Source organism: Nymphaea colorata, chromosome 3, assembly GCF_008831285.2.
Source record: "Nymphaea colorata isolate Beijing-Zhang1983 chromosome 3, ASM883128v2, whole genome shotgun sequence".
Taxonomy (NCBI): domain Eukaryota; kingdom Viridiplantae; phylum Streptophyta; class Magnoliopsida; order Nymphaeales; family Nymphaeaceae; genus Nymphaea; species Nymphaea colorata.
The window spans coordinates 21,999,393-22,020,104 of NC_045140.1; the positions used below are offsets into that span (position 1 = coordinate 21,999,393).

A 20,712-nucleotide genomic window follows, 5' to 3' on the forward strand; every position below is an offset into this window, starting at 1 on the left:
CTTCAGGCCTACCTAGCTAGCCATTAACATATCTCACTTTGACAAACATTTGCCAATTGATTAGGTTTTATATCTAGTTGGTAATTCTGCACTCACTTTTCTTGATGATATGGAAGTCAAGTGCCAGAGTCCAGGGTATTTTCCGCAGTGGCGGATCTATTTGTTGGCTGGTGTGGGCAATTGCCCACATCAGCCTTATAAAAATCTTATTATAGCATATCATGATCACATTGTCATGATTCAAAAATTGCATATTATTACCGCACCAAACTTGTGTCGCCAACTCAAGTGCCTCTTAGCAAAAAAATTCTGGCTCCACCGCACATTGAGTTACCGTAGCACAAGTCTGATGTGGGGCTCCATACAATTTTTAAATCATTATAATGTCAATTTTAATTTTCCAATAACAATTTTTGATGGGCAGTTGTGGGTGGTGGCCTACATCAGCTCCCATGTATCTCCGGTTAGCGGATTCGATTCACTTGTTGCATGATAACTTGGAAGTGTTTAGCAAATCTTTGATTTTGGTTTGCACTAATCAACATCACCTTCAATCTTGGAGGTGGTTTTATGCTTTGCTCAAGATGACAAGTTACCCTGTTCGTCGCAATGTGAGTGCTTTAATATGTACTTCATGGCTCTCCTGCAAAGATCTGCTAATGAACTGAAGAAATTTTCATTTGGGGAACATGAAGCAGGAACCTAGACAAAATAAGGAACCAACAAAATTTATTGGAACAAGGTTAACTTCAAAGAAGATGTAAGGTTAGAAGATTTGAAAAAAGAAAATCTAAGTTTGTCAAGATCTTGTCAAACTTATGTTGATTCAAAGATATTATGATATCTTCACGTGATCACCAACATTTATGACGGTGAACCAAATGGAAATGACTGATCCCGGAAGTGGAATGATGAAGCAAATGTATGCAAAACTATTGGCATCAACGTTAACCTAGTTGACGAGATTGCAGGAAGCGATGTGTTTGAAATAGTGGAGAGGCTAATCAAATGCAATTCTAGAACGATTCACTTGCAAAATAGTGACAAAGAAAGGCCCGACCAAAGGAAAAAATCAAAGGGAAAAGTGGGCGAAGCTTAATGATGGAGATGGGTGCATGAAATATGATGATCAGATGGGTGCATGAAATATGATGATCAGAAGTCCAACTTAAGCAATTCACATGTGAACAGATAATAAGTGTGGTTAGCCTCTGAGATCCCCTTTTCCGGAAGGGTCGACTTCAGATTGAACCAACCAAGCCAGGCGTCAGCTGCCCAGGAGGTCATTTGGCTTGATCTTCTTGGCTCGTTCTTGCAAGCCCAGTTGGATTTGGCTCCGGCTACCACGTTCCCATGGTTCTTGATCTCAGATCTGGCCTTCCCGTGAGTGAGAGAGAATTGGTGATCCAAATATTAATGTTGGCCTAAGAATGATGATGCTCAAAATTCCATGGCTTCGAATTGACCCTAGCCTCTTTTTAACTTTTTTTTTTTTTAAATTTACATGTAAATTTTAAAAAATTTTACTTGTTTTATATAAAAATTTTGAAAATCATATTTCGACTCTAATCAAAATTTAAAAACTTTAATTCGGCCCTTCTTATGAATATTTTTTGACTCCATTCTTAACGCCCATGGACCAGTTGCCATTTTGATCAGCTACGCGGCCAAACTTCCTAGGGCAATTGACATGACTTCTATTTTTAGCTTGTAGCAGTGGGTTTGTAATCCAACGACGGCTTGCCGATAGATTGCTTCCTTCATGCAAAGAATTCAAAAGATCTCAAAAATTGTCTATGCTCCAATGTTGTCAGTGAGCGGTGGAGGCAGGCGCGGGTAATTGCCCAAGCTTGCAAAAAAGTGTTAATTTTCATATTAAAACTTTATGACAGTTTTTCTTTTTTTCTTTTTTACATACTGGTGCTCCTTAAAAATTTTAAATGATGTAACTAGTGTTTTTTATTCAAAATTTTCTAGCTTCGCCCCAGTGTCACCTTCTTTTAAGAGTTGAATGAGGAATAACTACACGAGCAATTTTATATCCATACATTTTTTTCTCCAAAATGTAGTGGTAAATATAAGGTTATATATATATATATATATATATATATATATAGTAGGACCATGTGTTTTGAGGACTGAGATTCTGTGGGACCCACCTGTTCTGAAACACACGGTTGTGATTTATAAGAGGAGAAATCTACTTGAGAGTATTCTCGTGAGAAGCTGGTTAGATGTTACTTGGTCGTTTTCTGCTGCATTAGATTTGATTTGGAACTGATCCCTCATGCATTTGGCTTTGGGTTATCAAAAAGTAGAGCGAAGATGCTTACTGTTCTCTCACGATGTGATTGCGGCCCCGATCAGGAGGGCCAAGATGGCCAACCGCACAAGAAGTTAGGTGCAGCAACTGAAGCGGTTCAGGTAAGGATCGTCATCTTTTGTGATGTAGGAGATCAGTCTAACCAACTAAGAAGAACAAGCATCAGCAAGAAGAGTCAGTTTTGTCAAAGCGGCATGGCTTGCATTTCTTCTATGGCATGTTGACAAACTGTTGTTCTTCCTCTGTCCTTTGTTTGCCATTCACTGAACCCTCTTTCGTCAACTTTGTCTGCCAACAGTCTGTTTCTTTCTCTCTCTCTCTTTCACATGTACTTCAAGCAATCTGCAGGAATGGAGGCTAAGACAGGTATGGAGAACCACCTACCGGATTATTGTTTTTTTTTTTAAGAGATTATGAAGTTTTGGTTATGAAAAATTAAAGTCAATTCATTTACCAATCTTTTGAAAAAGCTATGCTGAAATATTATTTAGCATAAGTAAATGGTTTGGCCTTCTAAAGTGGCCCATGTTAGGCAAATTTGTATTATTAGACTGTTGGAAATAAAGAAACAAATAGTTATGGTCGCTCTAGACACATGTGATGCTCAGTTTAATTAATTTTTTAGGTTCACTTTTGCCTTTCCTCAACTTGGGTCACAACATGGCGCGCCTTTCAACCAAACTGTGATAGTGAAGGTGAAGCGTTGACACGATGAGACAGCTCGGCATGCAGATGTAAACAGGCAAGTTGGTCAAAAAATTGCTCTTGTTTAGAAATCGACAACACGAGGACGGAAAGTAGAACTACCAAAGATGCAACTCCTGTGATCATTCTTCCGCAGTCATTAATATCCACCTCCGGATTTTTTCTACTGCAAGAGATAATCCCGCGGGTCTTTTTTCGTTCAGAAAAATCTCGATAGAAGTTTGAATATATTGTTATTCAATAATGTCCTGAAGAAAATCGAACTATTGAATATTTGTTCTTGAAGTCGTCGGAGAACGCCCAGGTCCAGACCTGATCTTAAATGGAAAAGCTGTGGAGTCTAGACCGCTTCTTAGAGCAGTTGTAGAGCTACTCCATCTCCTCGATCTTAAGTTTTACATCCATAATGTGGCTTCAGAAAAGATGGGAAGGACTAGATCTTGTAGAATTCCCAACGGATTATGGATAGAACAATCGCTGTTTCTAGCTTAGTCTTATGGTCCTGGCAAACAATGTGCTCAAATATCGACCATATCGTTGGATCTACCAGAATCCTACATGCTTATAAGATTTTAAGCATCCAAAACAAAATTGTCATTTAAAAAGAGAAGCAACTATAAAAATTATATTAAGCAACACATGATCTGCACAAAACGCTGGATGTCTCCCGCCTTCCTGGATGCCTTCAGTCTCTTACACGCATAGCCCGACGTGAAGCCGGATGGATGAATGGCCGGAGGATTGCAGCTCATTTTATATGCAGAGTCTAACTTAAATGATGCAGCTTTGAGACAGGCAATTTACAGTTTAGTGTCTATCTTTCGCTCGTAATTTTAGAAAAAGAAACCATTTCTTGTGAAACTTTCGTAGTAAAGTCTTTACTTTTCATGAAAGTTGCCAAAGCCTTAGCTGCAATTTCTTCTTCGACATTACCCAGCATTATATTCTTATTATTTCAGCTAGCTAGCGTGTTTATGCTTCTTGAAGTTGGTAGAACATTGCTTTAAGAAATATCTAACAGTCCTTATGCAAAAGGCAGCCCTTATTGGAAAAAATGCAAAGGACGATCCCTTCTTTCTACTTATAAGAAAAAGGTCCTCACAAAAAATGAAATTTCCCCAAATTATAATCTGGAAAAGCCCAAGACAATGCGGTTCAAGCCCACCCGCTCTTTATATAAGACGCCAAATAGGAAGTAGAAAGGGGCCCAATGGGAACCAGGGATATGGAACGTTCGCATTCAAACCAGACATAACTACAACCATATCCGACTACTTGAACATCGATTAACTAGAATTGAAATCCAATTGAGAGAAAAATAAAAGATACAAACCCCTATGCTAATTTTCTACATGGAACCAATCGAGTTTTAGACATTCATTTTAGATGTGAATTTTTTTATTGAGTTCCAAATCCAATATTAGACCATAATCTGAACCACTGACATGGGCAATCAGAACTCAGGATTGGGCCTAATATTCAAGCTCACCAAGGAAAAACATGCTACAAAAACAAAAAAATCTGAAGAAAAATGCATAACATTGCTCACGCAAAACCTTATCTTTGAGGCGATAAAAAATATCCAACTATCATTTGTAGACCAAAAGTTAATCGAATAGCTCAACTCCAGTAGAAATGTATCCTATGCAGCGAAAAAGAATCTAAGTTTTGCACGATGAAATGACACATAATCAAAATTGAGACTCCAACGACCAAGATGTTGAAGGAGGAAATAGAGACCTCACGAAGTGGATCAATATCCACCCTTGAGATCGTTCACAACATCGTACGGGATTGGGGTCACCGTCTCTAGTGTTGCGCCTTCCACCATAAACCCGGGTTTGGGACCCACAGGCTGCCTCTTAGTGCTGATCTTCTCTCCCCGGGCTTTGGCCTCTGCTTTCAGCTTATCGTTTCTAATCTTCCTCAGCTCAAATTCTTCTCTGCATCGTGATGGCTGAACATGCTCCACCCTTACATGGATTCTCTTTCTTATGATCCTGTTCCCAACCTAGAATTACACAAACAGATACCAATTAGCAATCAATATCTGTATGCTACAAATTTCCCAAATATCGATATGATAACGGCATCAAATGCACAAAAATGACAACATAAAATAGTATTAGGTGCCCATAAGAAACGTAGTAGGCAGATTATGTAAGTAAGCAAGATGGTGCTAAACTCAAACTCGTTAAATGAGTTTCAGAAACCAAATGGGAAAAGACCAGTCTTGTGCTTCAGTTTGATGCATATCATTATCTAGTATCATGTGGCCTGGTGATTTTAAGCTTTTCTTCAGAAAATTAACCATGTAGATGGATGCAGAATGTCCAAAACAGTGGGAACAAACAAATTTTGTGCTTTTTGACGACTAGATCAGTTTTATAAGCCAACAAATCGAAGAGAATTGAATTCACAATCCTTGTAAATCAGGTTCACACCTCACATGTTTAATTTTCTTTTTAGTCCTACATTTTTCAACATTATGCATGCCTCCGAATAGTTGATTTGTAACCTGAAAATAGTGGAAGAGGTAAAGCCCGAACAATGAAAGCATCTATGTCTATGTGTGCGTATCATAATCACAAATAACTTTTCGGGAGTTTTAAATGACAAGGTCTTTCTTGGGTATAATACTACGGGCTTGAAAAATATGAAAAAAAAGGGAAAAAACGATCTTTGTAAAAAAAAATAAAAAAAAAAACTAAAAATTAGCAGAAAATAAAATAAGTGAAAAAATAATAACATAAACATAAAAAAATAAGTAGATTTACAACAAATAAAAAATAGAAAATGAAAAAAATTGTTTGGCATTAAAAAAATGAAAAAAAAAACGTGTTCATTTTTTTTGTTTTTAAGGTTTTTTTTTTAAATGTGTTTTTTAAGTTTAAAACGGCATTTCATTTTCTCGTGTTTGTTTGGAAAATAACGCATTTTTTGTGACTATGCAGTTTTGTGCATATATATAGGGAGAGAGAAGTAGGTAGGTATGCAGAGACACAAATTCAGAATCAAATATGGCCAACCTTGGCACGGTTTGAAAAGGAACAGAACAACACCACACTTTATAGTCCAAGATCCAACTTGGCATATGTCTGAAAGTGATAACTACAAGAGCAACATTTCACATCTTCACGTCTCATGAACAAGGTTTATATAGAATATTGTGTGCCTAAATGATGCATAGTAGCAGGTTTCATGTCTTCCATGCCTCCCTGTCCTACAAAGAATATACTGACTAGAAACTGAATTTGCTCAACTGAGCTCATTCAAGATCCATCAAGTAATAAAATATTGCAAAATAAAAGGCATAGTTCATAGATAAGATGAAATTATCCATTTATCTTCAGCTGTACCGCATCTGTCTTCCCGATCAATATATCACTGGTCAAAAGGATCACGCACATAACAACCTGCGCAATCACTTGGTAACGATGAAACAATATGTAACTCCAAGAACTAGCTTATTTTACACTCAGCAATTCGATATTCTCAACTGCGTCATGTAATCAAGAAGGCCCTCTTGTTTATGGGCCAAAACAAGGATGACCTAATGTCATATAATGCATTCTAGTGTAGGCATCAGAATGTCATCTTATGTATAAACTATAAACTGCTCTCTGATTTCTGCCATGTTATTGTGTGCTTATTTACCCATAAGATCATGTGCTGCAATCTTCATATGTTGTACCTGACCCTCAGTATAGGCGTCATTATTTTCTAAATGCACACACCCTCGCAGGCGGAAGCCAAAAACGACAGCATCCAGTAACCGAATCACACACTATTTCGACAGATGATGTAAAAAGTTATAAAAAACTTGACGGAGACGCTAAATCCCATTTGCAATTTGACATTTGCGTAATTAAGGCATCATTGATGATCCCTAAACTAATAACCCCTCTGATTCTCTCTTTTTGTTAATCATTATAAGTTATAAAGCTCTCCTGTTTAAACTGTTCCATTCCACTCATGTGCTTCGCGACGGAATCACAGTCGCTCTTCCTTCCTGTTGACCCAGACGTTCTCAAACCAACGCCATCAAGAACCATACCGGCAATCACGAACTCAATCCAACCAAATTAAAACAGCAGTAGAATGCAGCTATTTATTCCAATGAAATGGAATAACCCAGGACATGCGTTATGAAAAGAAGCATCCCCATTTATGCCCACGCTTTCGTAACAAGTAGATGCATCTAAACAACCCACTAAATGAAACCCAAAAGCAAACAACTGCGGACTTAATGCTTACGAAGGAAATGAAGACAGAAATTTGAAGGTAAACTACGTGAACTTGCTGAACCAAAGTATCCTTTTAATCCGTAAACGAGAAAACGTGAATAAAAATAATGTAGGGGAGGGAGGAACCTGCTTGTTGATCTCGACACCGATGGCTCGCTTGTTGACGTCCCAGACCTTGCCAGTGCGGCCATGATAGAACTTGTGGGGCATTCCCTTGTGGATCGCGCCGTTCACCTTTATGTCGACGTAGTCTCCCATCCGATAGGTGCGGAGGTACGTCGTCAGGGGAATGTACCCCTTCTTCCTGAACGGCCGGGCGAAGAGGTCCCGCGTCCTCGACCGGAGTCCATGACCTGCAGGCATCCTTCCGCTACCAGCAACACCACCGGCTTTTCCTTCTCCTCCTCCTCTTCTTCTTCCTGTGCTGGGTGCTGGGCCTGCAGCTTCCTCTCGGCGAGTGAAAAGGGACGGAGGCGACAGGGGAAACCCTAGAAATGGACGAGGGGTTTTGCCTTACGGGTTTATCGGGGTTGGGTTGGAGCGCCCGATTTCAACTTCAACCATCCGAACCGAATTAGCGGGCGAGGGAACACAAACAACCAGGAATGGTGTCGGTTATGGGTTATTTTACAACGTTGATCCTTTATTTTACAATGTTTTCCATTATAGTACCCACAGTTATTCGAGAAAACGCTTTTTTGTTTTTACAGCCATCGCGGAATTTAGAATGTTTTGCCGGGCGGGCGCTTTCCCGGGACTGGGCAAAAACCCCGAGTCGCTCCCGCCTCCTCTCTTCCAAGAACCTCCAATCCAGAGGAACGAGAGAGTTCGAAGAAGAAGGCCAATGAGAGAAAGATGAGTCGAGGAACAGGAGGGGGTTAAGATCGCCACGTTACCATGTTCTTCCCTGAGGATCGCCTCTACCAAGTTGGTACGTCGATTACCCCTTTCTTCCTTTCTTCACTTTTCTTTTTCGCGCTGATCTGCCATTAACTCTACGGTCTACGCGCACTAGTGTTGACCTCCACGGATTTAGATTTAGGTTTTTTCGTAACGCTTAGTAGACCAAATGGTGCTTTCTTGCCTTTTTGTTTATGTTCGTGATTGGATCGCTGAAAGTGCTGGAGAATTGAGGTTAGGTTTAGGAACGACGGTGGTTTCTCAGCCAAGAATTTAGACTTTTCTACTCTTTGAACAGAGTATGCGTTGAAGGCAGTAAAGGCTCCCAGTATAACTTCAATCAGCGTTCGTGGGAACGATTCCGTTTGCGTGGTCACACAGATGAAGGTCCCGTTTAGCGGCTTCTAGTTCCTCAACTGAGTCGTCGTGGCCTGTTATTGAATTTGAGGTGTGCGTGTGTGTGTGTGTGTGTTTTTTGGGTTTGGGTGGAGGGTGGGGGTGGTGCTTATTTACCATGTGTTCTTAAATTGGTGTCTGTACGATTTTATACTACGTCTGCAGGACAAGCTTCTGGACTTGACGAGCATTACTCGTCTCTTCCCGAACAGCAAGTATCTTGGATTGCTGGCGACAGGCATGTAATGTCATCTCTCTCTCTCTCTCTCTCTCTCGCTCGCTCGCTCGCTCTCGCTTTCTATTTTTACATATGCAGTTGTTTAGAATGTTCTAATTTTCTGCGCTGCATGCTGGAACTGAATTTGATTGTTATGTTCTCACTATATTAGTTGTCAAAGTGTGCAATTTTTATGATGTATTTGTATCAGAACATGAATATTTAAAATAAGATAAATGGTCAATCGGTGATCAGGGTTGTTGCTGCATTACATTGTGCATCCTTACTCCTTATTTCTTTCCGAATTCTGTTTCTTTTCCAATTTCTTGATCTTTGGTATTTATTGAGCACAACTTTTCTGGAAAAGAAGTTCTCAGCTGATTCAAAATGATTGGTCCAGCAAGCCAGAAATTAAGCAGCAGAATTTTGTTTCCTATGAGGTTATGAGATGCCAGTAGATGTCTTGGAAAATGGTATGATATTTTGTGTTTGTACTTTATGTGCTGCTTGAACTATAACTATTTCTATAGTTTCTATATTTACATTTTAGGTTGCATATTTTGGTCAAAGGTTAAACAACATGTCAAGCATTCCTTTTCTTCTTTCATTTTTTTTGAGTAGCTCTGCGTTAAGAAGTGCGTATTTCTTAAATTACTCACTGTGTTCCATGCTTTTGTGGACTTTGTGCAAAGTGATTGTGCAATTTCCTTGTTCTTGGTGAGCATATCTGCATTAGTATGTATTTATTTTATATGTTCTGAATTTAATTAATTTGGTCAGTCTTCTGGCTAACTGTGTTGCTTTGTTAGATTAAGCTAAGATTATGATAATGCAAACCAAATGTTTTTGGCACTCACATCACGCTTAATAGAATTTTATTAGCTTACTGCGATCTATGCAAGAACAAGAACAAAATGTATGCTAATCAAGGTAGAATAATTTCACCAACAAAAGGGTAATTTCATGCTACATCTTTAATTTTACAATCAGCTGTTCTGTCGTTGATTCACTATCCAGTGCCTTTCTGCCTTTTCTAAGTTTATCCAGGCCTGATCTTAGCATTGTCCATGTGGAATGAATCACATGATCCAGGTGATGCATAACATGAAAAGCAATACATTGTTTCATTGCACTGTTGATGTATTTAGTCTAACAAGGAGCATTTGCATCTGCCTTTGTTACTTTCATGGTCAAGCTGATATCAGTTTGTGGCCCTTTCTAACTACACCATGTAACTATATGCACATGTTCTTTGGACACCTAAGAACTCAAGGATGTCTTTGTTTCATTTTGTAGGTGTAGGGAAAGAGCTGGTCATCTTTAAGGCCTTTTCAGATGAGCCATGCATGCATTGGAAATTAAAAGAGAGGATCACAAAAGTGACTACTCTATGATTCAAGATGATGTTGGTTTCAGGGTTTAAGATAATTTATACTGAATTAATTGCCTCCCATTTATTCTGGTTAAGCCTGTTAGATAATATAAGCTGGTATTTTAGTCTTGCTTCCGTTGCCCACTTGCCCTCAGGCTGGAGTCAGAAAATATTTTCTGGCCGGAGAGAAGGGGGAGGGATGTTCATTCATGTCATCTTTGTACCTTTTTTAATGAGTGGGGAATAGGGTTGTTTGAGAATTTTTTTTTAAAAGTTTGGGCAGGGCCATTCCACCCTTTTGTCTTCAAATAATCCAGCACTGAAGGAAGTTCTGTTGGTTAATGCTTCATGTCACATATGTAGTCAGCTGATCCTTGAAAGTCTTAAGGTCCCATCTGTTTATGCACTTAACCTTTAGCTTCTGCTGTGTTTCATATTCATAAATGCAGTCTGAATGGCCATGAAGTATATGAGAGTTTTTGCTTCTGAAGTTTCTTGGATCATAAAGCCGTTAATATGTGCAGGATTGCTGACAAATCAGAAGTTTATACACAACGTGCCTATATGAGGCCGCTTGGTGTTAGCTGTGTTTTTTTTTTGGGTTATATTTTTTTGAGAAGGTTCTTTCACATTATCAATTTTAACCGGACTTGCATATTGATCAACAAGTGTCTTATAAATTCTTTCTGCTTGCTTAACACTTCATTATTCCTTATTTCTTTCTCATTCGTTTTTGAAGTTGATGGTCCTGGGTATTGATGAAGAATTAGTGCCTCAACTCTTCAAATGTGATCCTGCTGGACACTATTTTGGTCATAGTGTGTAAATGTGAATCTTCATTTCATTGTTTATTCTCATCTATTATTTTGACTGTTTATTCTCATCTATTATTTTGTTCATATATAATTTATGTGGTGAAGGGGGGTGGAAGGGGAGGAACAGTAACCATAACATCCAAGAGGCACATAAAATTGAACTCGTTTAACTCAGAGACAGTATGTACATTGGATTTGTCTCAACATGTGAAATGTGAAATTGTGGTCTACATTTTTTAATTTCTTTTTCAATGATCAAGTGTGCACATGATTTTTCAGGTTGTTTTGTTGTCTTTTTGTTCCTAAAAGGTGCAGAATATTTGTGCATGTATTCACTTATGTTTGTATATTTGCAGGCAACAAGTGCTCGGTTGAAAGAGCAGGAAGCAGTTGACTTTCTGAAAAGAAAATGAAGAAGTTGACTTTCTGGAAACAAAAATGAAGAACAATCAATCATTTACCTATGAGGAAACTGTGCAGGTAAATGTTTCTATATGGTCTATGTTGTTTTTCCATTTATCAAATATTTTTCTCAGAAAGTTGCATTTGTGAAGTTGTGGTGCATCATACACCAGAACAGGACCCTCATTCGAATATTTGTGTTGACTGTTGTTAACTTGACCATCATAGGAATGACTATTCTGAAAATTAGGATGGAATTGGAGATGAACATTAGGTGAATGAGCTACTAGTAGATAACCAAATTTGGATGGACATAGTTTTGGTACTTTTATGCCGTCAGTCAATGTGATAGATCCTTCTTATGCTTTTCTCTAAGTGTCTGTTAGTCGCATAACTGCATGTGTGTAGAATTATTGCTGTAAATTAGTGGGTGGTCAAGAAATCTCTTTTGATAAAGATGATTGTTCTACTTTTTCTCCTCAAATGACAGTGAAAGCTATTTTTGTAAGGTATTTTTGCAGAAAGGACATTTGCACTAGGATGCTGAGGCCTTCAAGATGTCTCTTGCAGAACCTGTAAAAGATCTTTGGGCTGATGTCTCTTGCAGCCCTGTAAAACATCCTTGGTGATGCCTCACATTATGTGGTGACATATGCGGATAGCGATTGCACGTCCTGCATTTTATGAGTAATACTGTTATGAGAGGTTGGAACATTTATGTTAAATTTTTAAGCGAAGAAATTATGAAAAATGAGGTTTGTTGCAGAAAAGTTTATATATTGCAATACAATCAGAATATGCTTATTTTGATTATTTTTTACTGTTTCGAACGTGCTGCATTTGTGGGAGATTTTTCATTAGTATTTCGAAAATTTTTACGTTATTCTTCAGTATTAAAATATAAAAAATCGAGCTTTTCTTCAGTGGTGGAGAAAATAATGTATTGCGATAGCCTTGGGGGAAGATATTCCTTTATTAGAAGATCCTTTTGAGCTTGTCCATCCCGAGTTATAGTGTAGCACTTACATGTTCGCATGTTGTAGTTGGAAATTAGAACTGCAGAAGCTTTGTTTTTCTTTCTTAATGGGCGGCTTGTTTCTGCTGATGAGTTGTAACTACGAATTTCATATTTACCGACAAGGTGTCTGCTAGGATGGAACGGAGTGTGGGAGAAGCTGCGCAAGAAGCATGAACCAAGAAGCAAGCGAACAAGTAGATTCTGATCTGGAAATTCTTGGATAGGAAAAACGTTTCTTTCTCGAATGGTTAATAAAAATGAACACTTCAATAAACTTTTTTTGATATCAAAAAGGGTGCATTTCAATCAATCGCTTTACTTTTTTCAAATTTTGTTAAAATCTAGCTTCTCTTCGTCATACATAAATCGTGATGAAGCATCCTCTATTTTATTACAGTATCTGCCAAACGCTTTTGACATATCAGAATATTTGAAAAGAAACTAAATACGAAAACAGAAGCTTAAGAACCACGATTGGTTTTGAAGGCATGGTGCTTGGCTTTCGACCCTTATAAAAAACAATTCCGTTTCTGTGTAGCATAGCATGGCAAGACTTCATCAGATCCATGAAATTCCAGCGTTCTCCTCCCTTTCCCACTCAGTCTGTTGTCAACTCGCCCCCTCAGAAATGATCTCTCTAACCTCCTCCTATGCAGGTAGGTATATGTTTGGATCTTGCGCGTGATACAAATGCTTGTTTTTTCACTCACTAATACGTAACCTAAGCACGAGCAGGCAAAAGGCGTCCGGAACCATCTGTTGCAGCAAGATGCCATCAAACTGGTCTAAGCGATCCCCTTTACCTACAGCTCTGTCTGTGTGTGTGCGTGTGTGTGTGTGTGTTTGTGTGTGTGTGTATGAGAGAGAGAGAGAGTTATGTTGAATCAGGGATCCAAGTGCATTAGTTGTTCTTTGATCGTTTCCTTCTGGGTCATTTTCTTGCTCTCCGTGGGTGTAGTTTCTTGTGTTGATTCCTCTGAGGTAGCCATACCCCTGCAGGGCAACTAAAAAAAAAAAGCAAAAGAAAAGGAAAAAAAAGAAAAGAAAGCATATCGCACTATCGCAGCACATAAACAAACAAAATCCAGTATGGAATATTTCCATTAGAACAACGAAAAGAGACTTTCATGGACACCAAGCAACTATGCGATGCGTTCAACATGGACGCCAAGCAACTAACTACTAAGCAAGGCGTCACTGCTCGACTGAAACAAAGAGCTCCCACCCTGGGCCAGCACCGGCGCTTCTCCACTGCCCTTTTCATCCCGCCGACTCTTTTCCTTCCGGTGGCCAATCCTCACGTCCAATAGACCTGGAGGTGCTGCCCTTACCAGCTGAAACGTCGCCAGAGGAGAAGAAGAAGAAGAAAGGAGCCATCCTGTTTGTGCTTCCGACCCCTGGTTAGCAAGGGCAAAACAAAGCAAGGGAGCGACGATATTTAAGGTGGCAAGACCATTCATTTAATTGCTACTTCACGTCTGTGGTTTGGTTCTGCTATTGACGCTGCAGGGCGGGTGCTCTGGCCCATGCGTGCCTTAGAAACTGGCCTTCTTTAGCCGCCCATATTGCTGACAAAGCTTGTTTTGCCAGGTTCAGAGCTTGCAATGTGAAAGCAGAAAGCATGCTACCGAGTCAGCAAAAGCATTGATGTTGCGTACTTTTTCTTATTGTTGCATGGAGTGGGTAAGAAGGGAGTCACATGCTGCTGCCTCCCAAAAACGCCTAATGCAAGAGGAACAATATGGAGCTTCAAAAGTTCAAACAAATTGTCCTGTTTCATCACTACTTTTTTGTGAAAATGATCTGTTCATGAATGCTGAGGCGAAGTGTGCGCACATGCTGCGCTTTTTCGGTGTAAATTTTGTGTGCTTTCAGTAGAAAATCGGCTTTCAATTTACCATTCAGTAACCAAATGCTAGTAACTTCTCTTTGGTTTCCACTTTCCTGTTTTGGTTCTACTGAGGACTGCAAAGTTAGAACTGTTCAAGAGTAATCCAGAGCAGTTGATTGAGGATCTGTACCTTGATTCCAAGCTTTCTTCCTTCTCGAATTCGTGTCTCGCAGTTTATGATTCCGGGTGTATTATCATACCCCCAAGTGTGTAATTCATGGTCAAGATACTCTCTTTTTAGATGATTCCAACACCATTCTACTTCTGCTGGGACTATACCATTCCAAGCATCCGCTTCTCTTTTAATCTCAACGTTCTGCCAGAGAATTCTACCAATGGACTAGTGGTTCCTCTGATTATTTGGTTATACCATTTTGAGTTTCCACAAAAATGCAAGAATTTGGTCGTGATTAGAATCCACTGATGCCTCTGAGTATGCTTCTGTCTACTTAACGGTTGTACGCTTCCGCAGCTTTTTGAATGGACTCTGCCATCTGCAGGCTTAATCTAGCAGGAGGTCTGTGCTCTACCCTATGACTCGGTTGTGGTGCAGATTGTGCGCTTAAAAGTAGTATAGTCAGGCTGACAGCCTGACACGGTATGTTGCAGATGATACCTGTGCACAAATGCAGGCTGTGACAGCAATTACTAATTATTGAGCTTCAAGCAGTATCTTCACTGTCTATCTTTGTCTTCTTTCGGCCAGTGATTTAATGTGATTGACACGTATGAATGTAGAACTGAAATCAGACGTGTTCCTCAGCGGATAAGTCATGAAATCAGACGTGTTCCTAAGCGGATAAGTCATGATTAATCATTTTATGTATGTTTTATATCATAGACTCAAGCAAATTGTTGAGGTGTTTGGTTTGCAAACAAGAGGAAAATGGTGATGAAGCAGTTTGCTAAGCGTTCAAGCAAAAGCAAATGACATATCGTCCAAACAGGAAGTTCGTACACTGACTCCCTCTCTCCAAACATAAAATTCTTACACTAGCTCGCTCTCTCCTACACTCGGTGGTGCAGATACGCCACCCAGTAATATTTGAAACAAGAAAATCTCCTTTTTTAGCATGGTCTGGTGGAGGATGTGTTGAGATGTCATCCACCATTTTTTGGTCAAGAAAGAACGTATGTCTCAGACATTGGTATGATCATGCGCATAATTGTAAAGGTTGCAGACGAAATTGTGTTGGTAGTCATCGTGGAGCCGCTGGTTGGAAAAAATTGCTTTCATCTGCCTTGCTCTAACTCTGAAGACTTTTCCCTCGTCCTCCACCATTACGTATCTCACGGCTTTGGCCATTCCCTCTCTAGTAAAAGTCCCATCTTCCTTTCTTTCCACTTCAACTCCAATTCCCTTCTCAACCAGCAATCTCGCATTCAGTCCTTGATCTGCCATCATGGGCAGCAGTATCATTGCATGCCCAAACTGCAGGGACTCTATTATGGTTCCCCATCCAGAGTGAAACAGGCACCCCCCAATGGCTTTATGTGCCAGAATCTCCACCTGTGGCACCCAGCCGTTAATGCAAATTACCCCATGGCTCCTGGTCCTTTCCTCGAACCCATTTGGCAGCACACCATTCTCATCGTTCACATATGGCGGTTTCCTTAAAACCCAAATGAAGTGCAGCCCAGAAAGCTCTAGCCCGTAAGCTAACTCTTGAATCTCTTCTCTAGTCATTCTATATTCACTTCCAAATCCAACAAACAGAACTGTTCCTGGTCTTTGCTTGTCCAACCACCTAAAAGTTCTATTCACCAGAGTGTCTTCAGTACTACTATTAGTTCTTCTTTCTACCAATGTTGGAAGTATGCCAACCGGGACTACTGGTTTCTTGTAGAGTTGGTTAAGGAGATCTACATATCTACATTCAAACTCTCTGCAAGTTCTTATGGCAACAAACTTGCAACCTCTGATTGCCGCCTGAAGGCGCTCTGCGCTACTCCTACCAGAAGCATCAATCTGATTGAGAGAACTGCATAAGGAAACTGCTTCATGGTTGGTGTACTTGATGGATGTGGGGAAGGTAAACCATTGGGGGGCGTATGCAAAGTCTTTTGGGGATGTTCTGGACTGCAGATGCTCAGGAGGACCTAGAAAGGCAAGAGTGGCAGCAGAAAACACACTAAAGAACACAGTTGGCACTCTGTATTTGTCTGCAATTTCTAGTACCCAAGAGGGAACGAAATCGTGGACTATCCAATCTGGGGAGCCATGAACGACGACTTTCTCGAAGAGGTCCTTAAGGCCATCATATGCTTTCTTCAGATATTGGACTTTCTCCAATGGCATGTCAATGGTGGCCTCTGCATTCTCGGGAAGTTTCCCTTCTGAGAGTAAAGGAAGTTGCACAAGATTTATCAGTTTTTCTAAGTTTGAAGGAACTGGCGGCAGCCTTTTCAGGTTTCCGGGGGTGGAAACATATGATACTTTTAGGCCCTTGAGAGCTAAGCATTTGGAGAGCTCGAAAAACGGAAGCAAGTGGCCGAAGGCTGACCATGGTAGAAGCACTATATGAAGTACGCTGGCCATGGATGTAGATGTTGTACTCGCTTTTCTATAGGCATAAGAATTTATATAATTTCACATGAGAATTGCAAGGTGACTTACGTTTCAATCCGTTGCCATAACGTGCAAGTCTAATGACAGGCCATCTTCCCATGACCGAGCATTTTGGAAGGAAGAAGGGACCCGCTGCAACGTGATCTTTAAACTTTCAAGTTTCCTTCTTCCAGAAACGTAACCAAAGGGTGTGTGATTTCTTTAGTTCAAAAGTAGTTGGAAATTCACTATCGATTTAGTTTTTGAGTTTGTTTTCCTTGAAATGAAAACCCAAACTTCGAAACCCACATTTGGATCTGTTAATTTAAATGCATAAACGAGATATTGTGAGACCAATGATCTAAACTTACTAAAACTTTACAACTTGTTCAGTTTATATATCTCAATGAAAACTGATTTACAAATGTATGTGTAAGGTTATGAACATGCTGGCATTTGAAATAAAAGCACATACAAAAATTTAGTTTTTGAAATCATACTACATCCAACCGAATACAGCTCAGAACCCCATAAGCAGGGAAAATGAGGGGCCTATAGTAGGGATGAACTTGTTGCTTGCCCGAAATATTTATGCATGTAAACTGTGCTCCAATCCTGGTTTGGAGGGAGGTCCGTTATCTACTCTTAAACTTAAGTGTCTGCATAATCACTTGCTCCACCCAGTGACTGCTGCCCAATTAAAGGAAAATTTTGATTCCATATGCGCATGTCCTAGATAGCTAGGTCATCATAGGTTTTTTTCATTCCTTCCTTGTTAGGGTAATGCCAATATTATTGGTAGCTAAACTTGTCCTCGGCAATTTCTTGGCCAATATTAATGAATCCTGATAAATTAGGACGAAAAATTGCTCAACCTTCACACATAAAAAAGTCTTAATCGCTTCGTGATCAATTGGCAATGCTAAATTGTTGTCATCTTTCACAAGAAATTAGTCATTCATACAAGAGGAAAATGCATTTATGAGGTGGTCTGGCAGCAAAGATACCTTGTGAGTGCCCCATGACTATACAATAAATATTGGGACAGGTTTATTTGGCACTATAGCTATTGTTACATGACCCTACTTCAATATTTAGTACAGTTATTGACATAAACAAGTTGCTTAGGTGATCGTGTATTCCATTTATTTTGTTGTTTCCCTATAAATACTTGTGCTTGCCAGCTGATGAAGACTGACAACAAACCGATGGAAAGGAAAGAATATCAACAAAACCTACCAACGATGGGTGAAACAACAGCTAAGAACAAAAACAGATATCAAGTGATACGAGTTTAAATGAGTAAAGCTCGACTCAATTTACCAAGGGGAGCTTGAGCTCACCTCATAAAGCTTGACTCGAGCTCCAGCCGAGCAATATGTGGCTCGAGCCAAACTTGGCTCGTTTGTTTACACTCCAAATTGCAACACAACTTTCTCTCACCAAAAGTAACATATGTTAACTCATGCACCTCTGCTTTTGGTACCCAACTAAATATTCAGCCACCTCATCCATATAGGTTTCATGGAGACTCTTGTTAGCGAAAATTGGCATCATCTCCCTCGCCTTGGCCCTAAGTGGCTCCCCTTCAGCTTCAACCATCACTAGTCTGAGTGCCTTGGCAACTTCCACCCTTGTGAACCTTCCATCCTTCTCATCCCTCTCTATCTCTATTCCAATCTTCTTCTCCGCTGCTAGCCTTGCATTCAAACCTTGGTCGAGTATCATTGGTGCAAGGATGAGTGGGAGCCCAAACTGGAGGGCCTCTACTATAGAGCCCCACCCTGAGTGGAACAAGTACCCTCCAATGGATGGGTGAGCCATGATCTTGATCTGGGGAGCCCACCCCACGCAGACGAGCCCCCGTGGAGCCACTCGGGCTCGAAAGCCCTCCGGCAGCACGTCCACTTCTTCCGGCACGCCGAGTGGGTTCCTTAGCAGCCATATGAAGGGCAGGTTTGAGGTCTCCAGCCCGAAGGCTAGCTCATGCATTTGCTCTACGCTCAGCTTGAACTCACTTCCGAACCCCACAAGCGCAACAGATCTGGGGGCTTGCTCATCTAGCCACCGGAACCGGCTACCCCACTCTGAGCCTACCGGGGTTGAGTCCCAAAGGTCTTGAGCTGGGGGGAGCAGGCCCACCGGTTTGACTGGCTTTCCGTTCATCTCCTTCACCACGTTGAGATAGGCTCCCTCGTACTCCATGCAGCTTCTTATCAGTACTGTCTGGCAACCTTCAATGACAGTGACAAACCGTACAGGATCCGGCACGCCGGAAACGTTTTCCCCGAGGTCGCTGGACCAGGAGACAGCTTCATAGTGACGGAATTTGACGGTGGACGGGAAGTCGATCCATTTGGGCACCACCGTGAAGTCCTCGGGCTTTGACCGGCCACGGTCGCCGGCTAATGACCTGGGTGGGCCCATGAATGATGCCGTTGCGGCACTGTATACGCTGAAGAACGCACTTGGGACGCCGAACCTCATCGCCACTCGAGGCGCCCAAAAAGTGACGCAGTCGTAAATGATCCAGTCCGGCGAAGTTGCTGCTACGAACCCACTGAAAGGCGCCTCGAGCCCATCGTAGGCCTTCTTCAAGTACTGAACGTCCCCCAGCTCGAGGTCGACGGTGGCCTCGGCGTTCTCCGGCAGACCATCAACGAAGGGGAGCGGGAAGTTGACGAGATCGATCTGGGAGGCCAGGTGTGGGGGTATCACTGGTAGTCTCTGTAAGTTCCTTGGCGTGGAGATAAAGGAGACTTTGATCCCTCTGGCTGCCAAGGACTTGGAGAGCTCGAGGAAAGGGAGCAAGTGACCGAAGGCCAGCCATGGGAGAACAACGACATGGCATCCTCTGCTCTCCTCCATGGCGGCGCCGGCGTTGAGTGGTTGGGACATGGGAGGGTATGCAGTTGAACAAGCGAAGCTTTCGAGTTCATCAAATACAGCTTACAAAAAAAAATGGCGGCCGCCCACAATTGATAATTAGCAATTGGTGCACTGTCATTGAACGACGTTCAATCCCCAAGCCGTGGATCATGTGAGTCGCCCACAATTGATAATAAGCAATTGGTGCGCTACAAACAACAAAACAACTTTTATTATCGTCAAATGCTCACGCATGATTTTGAAACCTTCTTAACTTCTTTTAGTATCAATAAAGTAAAGCTAGCCAACAATCAACAATCTGCATGCCACGTAGTGCTGTCTTTCAATAATATAACAAGTTGAGGCTACACTCAACATATATAACACAAAATTGCAAAAAGTTGGCGTGCATTTAAACAATGAGCTCAAACTTTTAAAATTTACATCTAAGGTGATCAAGGGTTGGAAACAATTCTCAAAAACCTCTTTCACGGACTCTCGTTCATGCAGTCGTAGTTAAGCAAGTGTCGAATATGTTATGTTATACGAAACTATTGAAGCCAACTTGATTTTGTTCAAGGAGGAACCCTTGAGGGAAAACTAGGTGAGAAACATGTAGGGGTCATTTCAACGCGCACAATAGTGATAGAGCCAGAAAATTTTAGCTGAAAGACAATAATAGGTCTGGAGTTGACGCACAACCTGTGATACCTTCTTTTTGACTACTTTTATTGGGTTTTGACACATACGTGTTATGTACAAGAACCTGTGCACAATGACATGTACAAAACAAGAACCTATGCACAATGCAAAGGTACATAGACTTGTGCATATAACCAGCATTACATGCGGATCTGTTTTATATACAACTTACATTCATACTAATATCTAAGTAAGCAATGCCCGAATATTCACACTTATATCTAGATATCCAATTTGACCAATCAAACAATTGGGATGCTTAATATCAGCCGTTGAACTTAAATTTGTCGTCAGTGGTACCCTTTTGC

At 40.7% G+C, this 20,712-nt stretch overlaps 4 protein-coding genes across 15 annotated transcripts; 1 reads left to right on the forward strand and 3 right to left on the reverse strand.

Moving 5' to 3' along the window:
* Positions 1–4,550: 4,550 nt before the first annotated feature.
* Positions 4,551–7,777, reverse strand: LOC116250861 (60S ribosomal protein L21-2). The gene is made up of 2 exons (XM_031624830.2): positions 7,402–7,777; positions 4,551–5,039 (listed from the first exon to the last, which is right to left on the reverse strand). The coding sequence occupies exons 1-2, from the start codon at positions 7,636–7,638 to the stop codon at positions 4,782–4,784; spliced, it is 495 nt and encodes a 164-aa protein (XP_031480690.1). The 5' UTR covers positions 7,639–7,777; the 3' UTR covers positions 4,551–4,781.
* A 224-nt stretch (positions 7,778–8,001) lies between these two features.
* LOC116250862 (proteasome subunit alpha type-6-like) lies at positions 8,002–12,102 on the forward strand. 12 transcript variants are annotated; one of them, XM_031624831.2, is made up of 8 exons: positions 8,002–8,206; positions 8,474–8,562; positions 8,737–8,809; positions 10,085–10,167; positions 10,900–10,978; positions 11,081–11,155; positions 11,332–11,455; positions 11,887–12,102. In XM_031624831.2, exons 1-6 carry the CDS (start codon positions 8,173–8,175, stop codon positions 11,143–11,145), a joined length of 423 nt encoding a protein of 140 aa, XP_031480691.1. In that variant the 5' UTR covers positions 8,002–8,172; the 3' UTR covers positions 11,146–11,155; positions 11,332–11,455; positions 11,887–12,102. The 12 variants fall into 12 exon arrangements, 5 of the variants coding, with proteins under 5 accessions (XP_031480691.1, XP_031480692.1, XP_031480693.1 ...); XR_004171536.2 differs by lacking the exons at positions 10,900–10,978; positions 11,081–11,155 and having other exon boundaries at positions 8,474–8,623; positions 8,737–8,813; positions 10,085–10,193; XR_004171537.2 differs by lacking the exons at positions 10,900–10,978; positions 11,081–11,155 and having other exon boundaries at positions 8,474–8,623; positions 8,737–8,813.
* A 3,322-nt stretch (positions 12,103–15,424) lies between these two features.
* LOC116250392 (putative UDP-rhamnose:rhamnosyltransferase 1) lies at positions 15,425–16,825 on the reverse strand. The gene has a single exon (XM_031624021.1). The coding sequence runs from the start codon at positions 16,823–16,825 to the stop codon at positions 15,425–15,427; it is 1,401 nt and encodes a 466-aa protein (XP_031479881.1).
* A 1,150-nt stretch (positions 16,826–17,975) lies between these two features.
* On the reverse strand, positions 17,976–19,749 carry LOC116251193 (UDP-glycosyltransferase 91C1-like). Its single transcript, XM_031625307.1, has one exon. It carries the CDS (start codon positions 19,730–19,732, stop codon positions 18,293–18,295), a length of 1,440 nt encoding a protein of 479 aa, XP_031481167.1. The 5' UTR covers positions 19,733–19,749; the 3' UTR covers positions 17,976–18,292.
* Between the last annotated feature and the right edge of the window lie 963 nt (positions 19,750–20,712).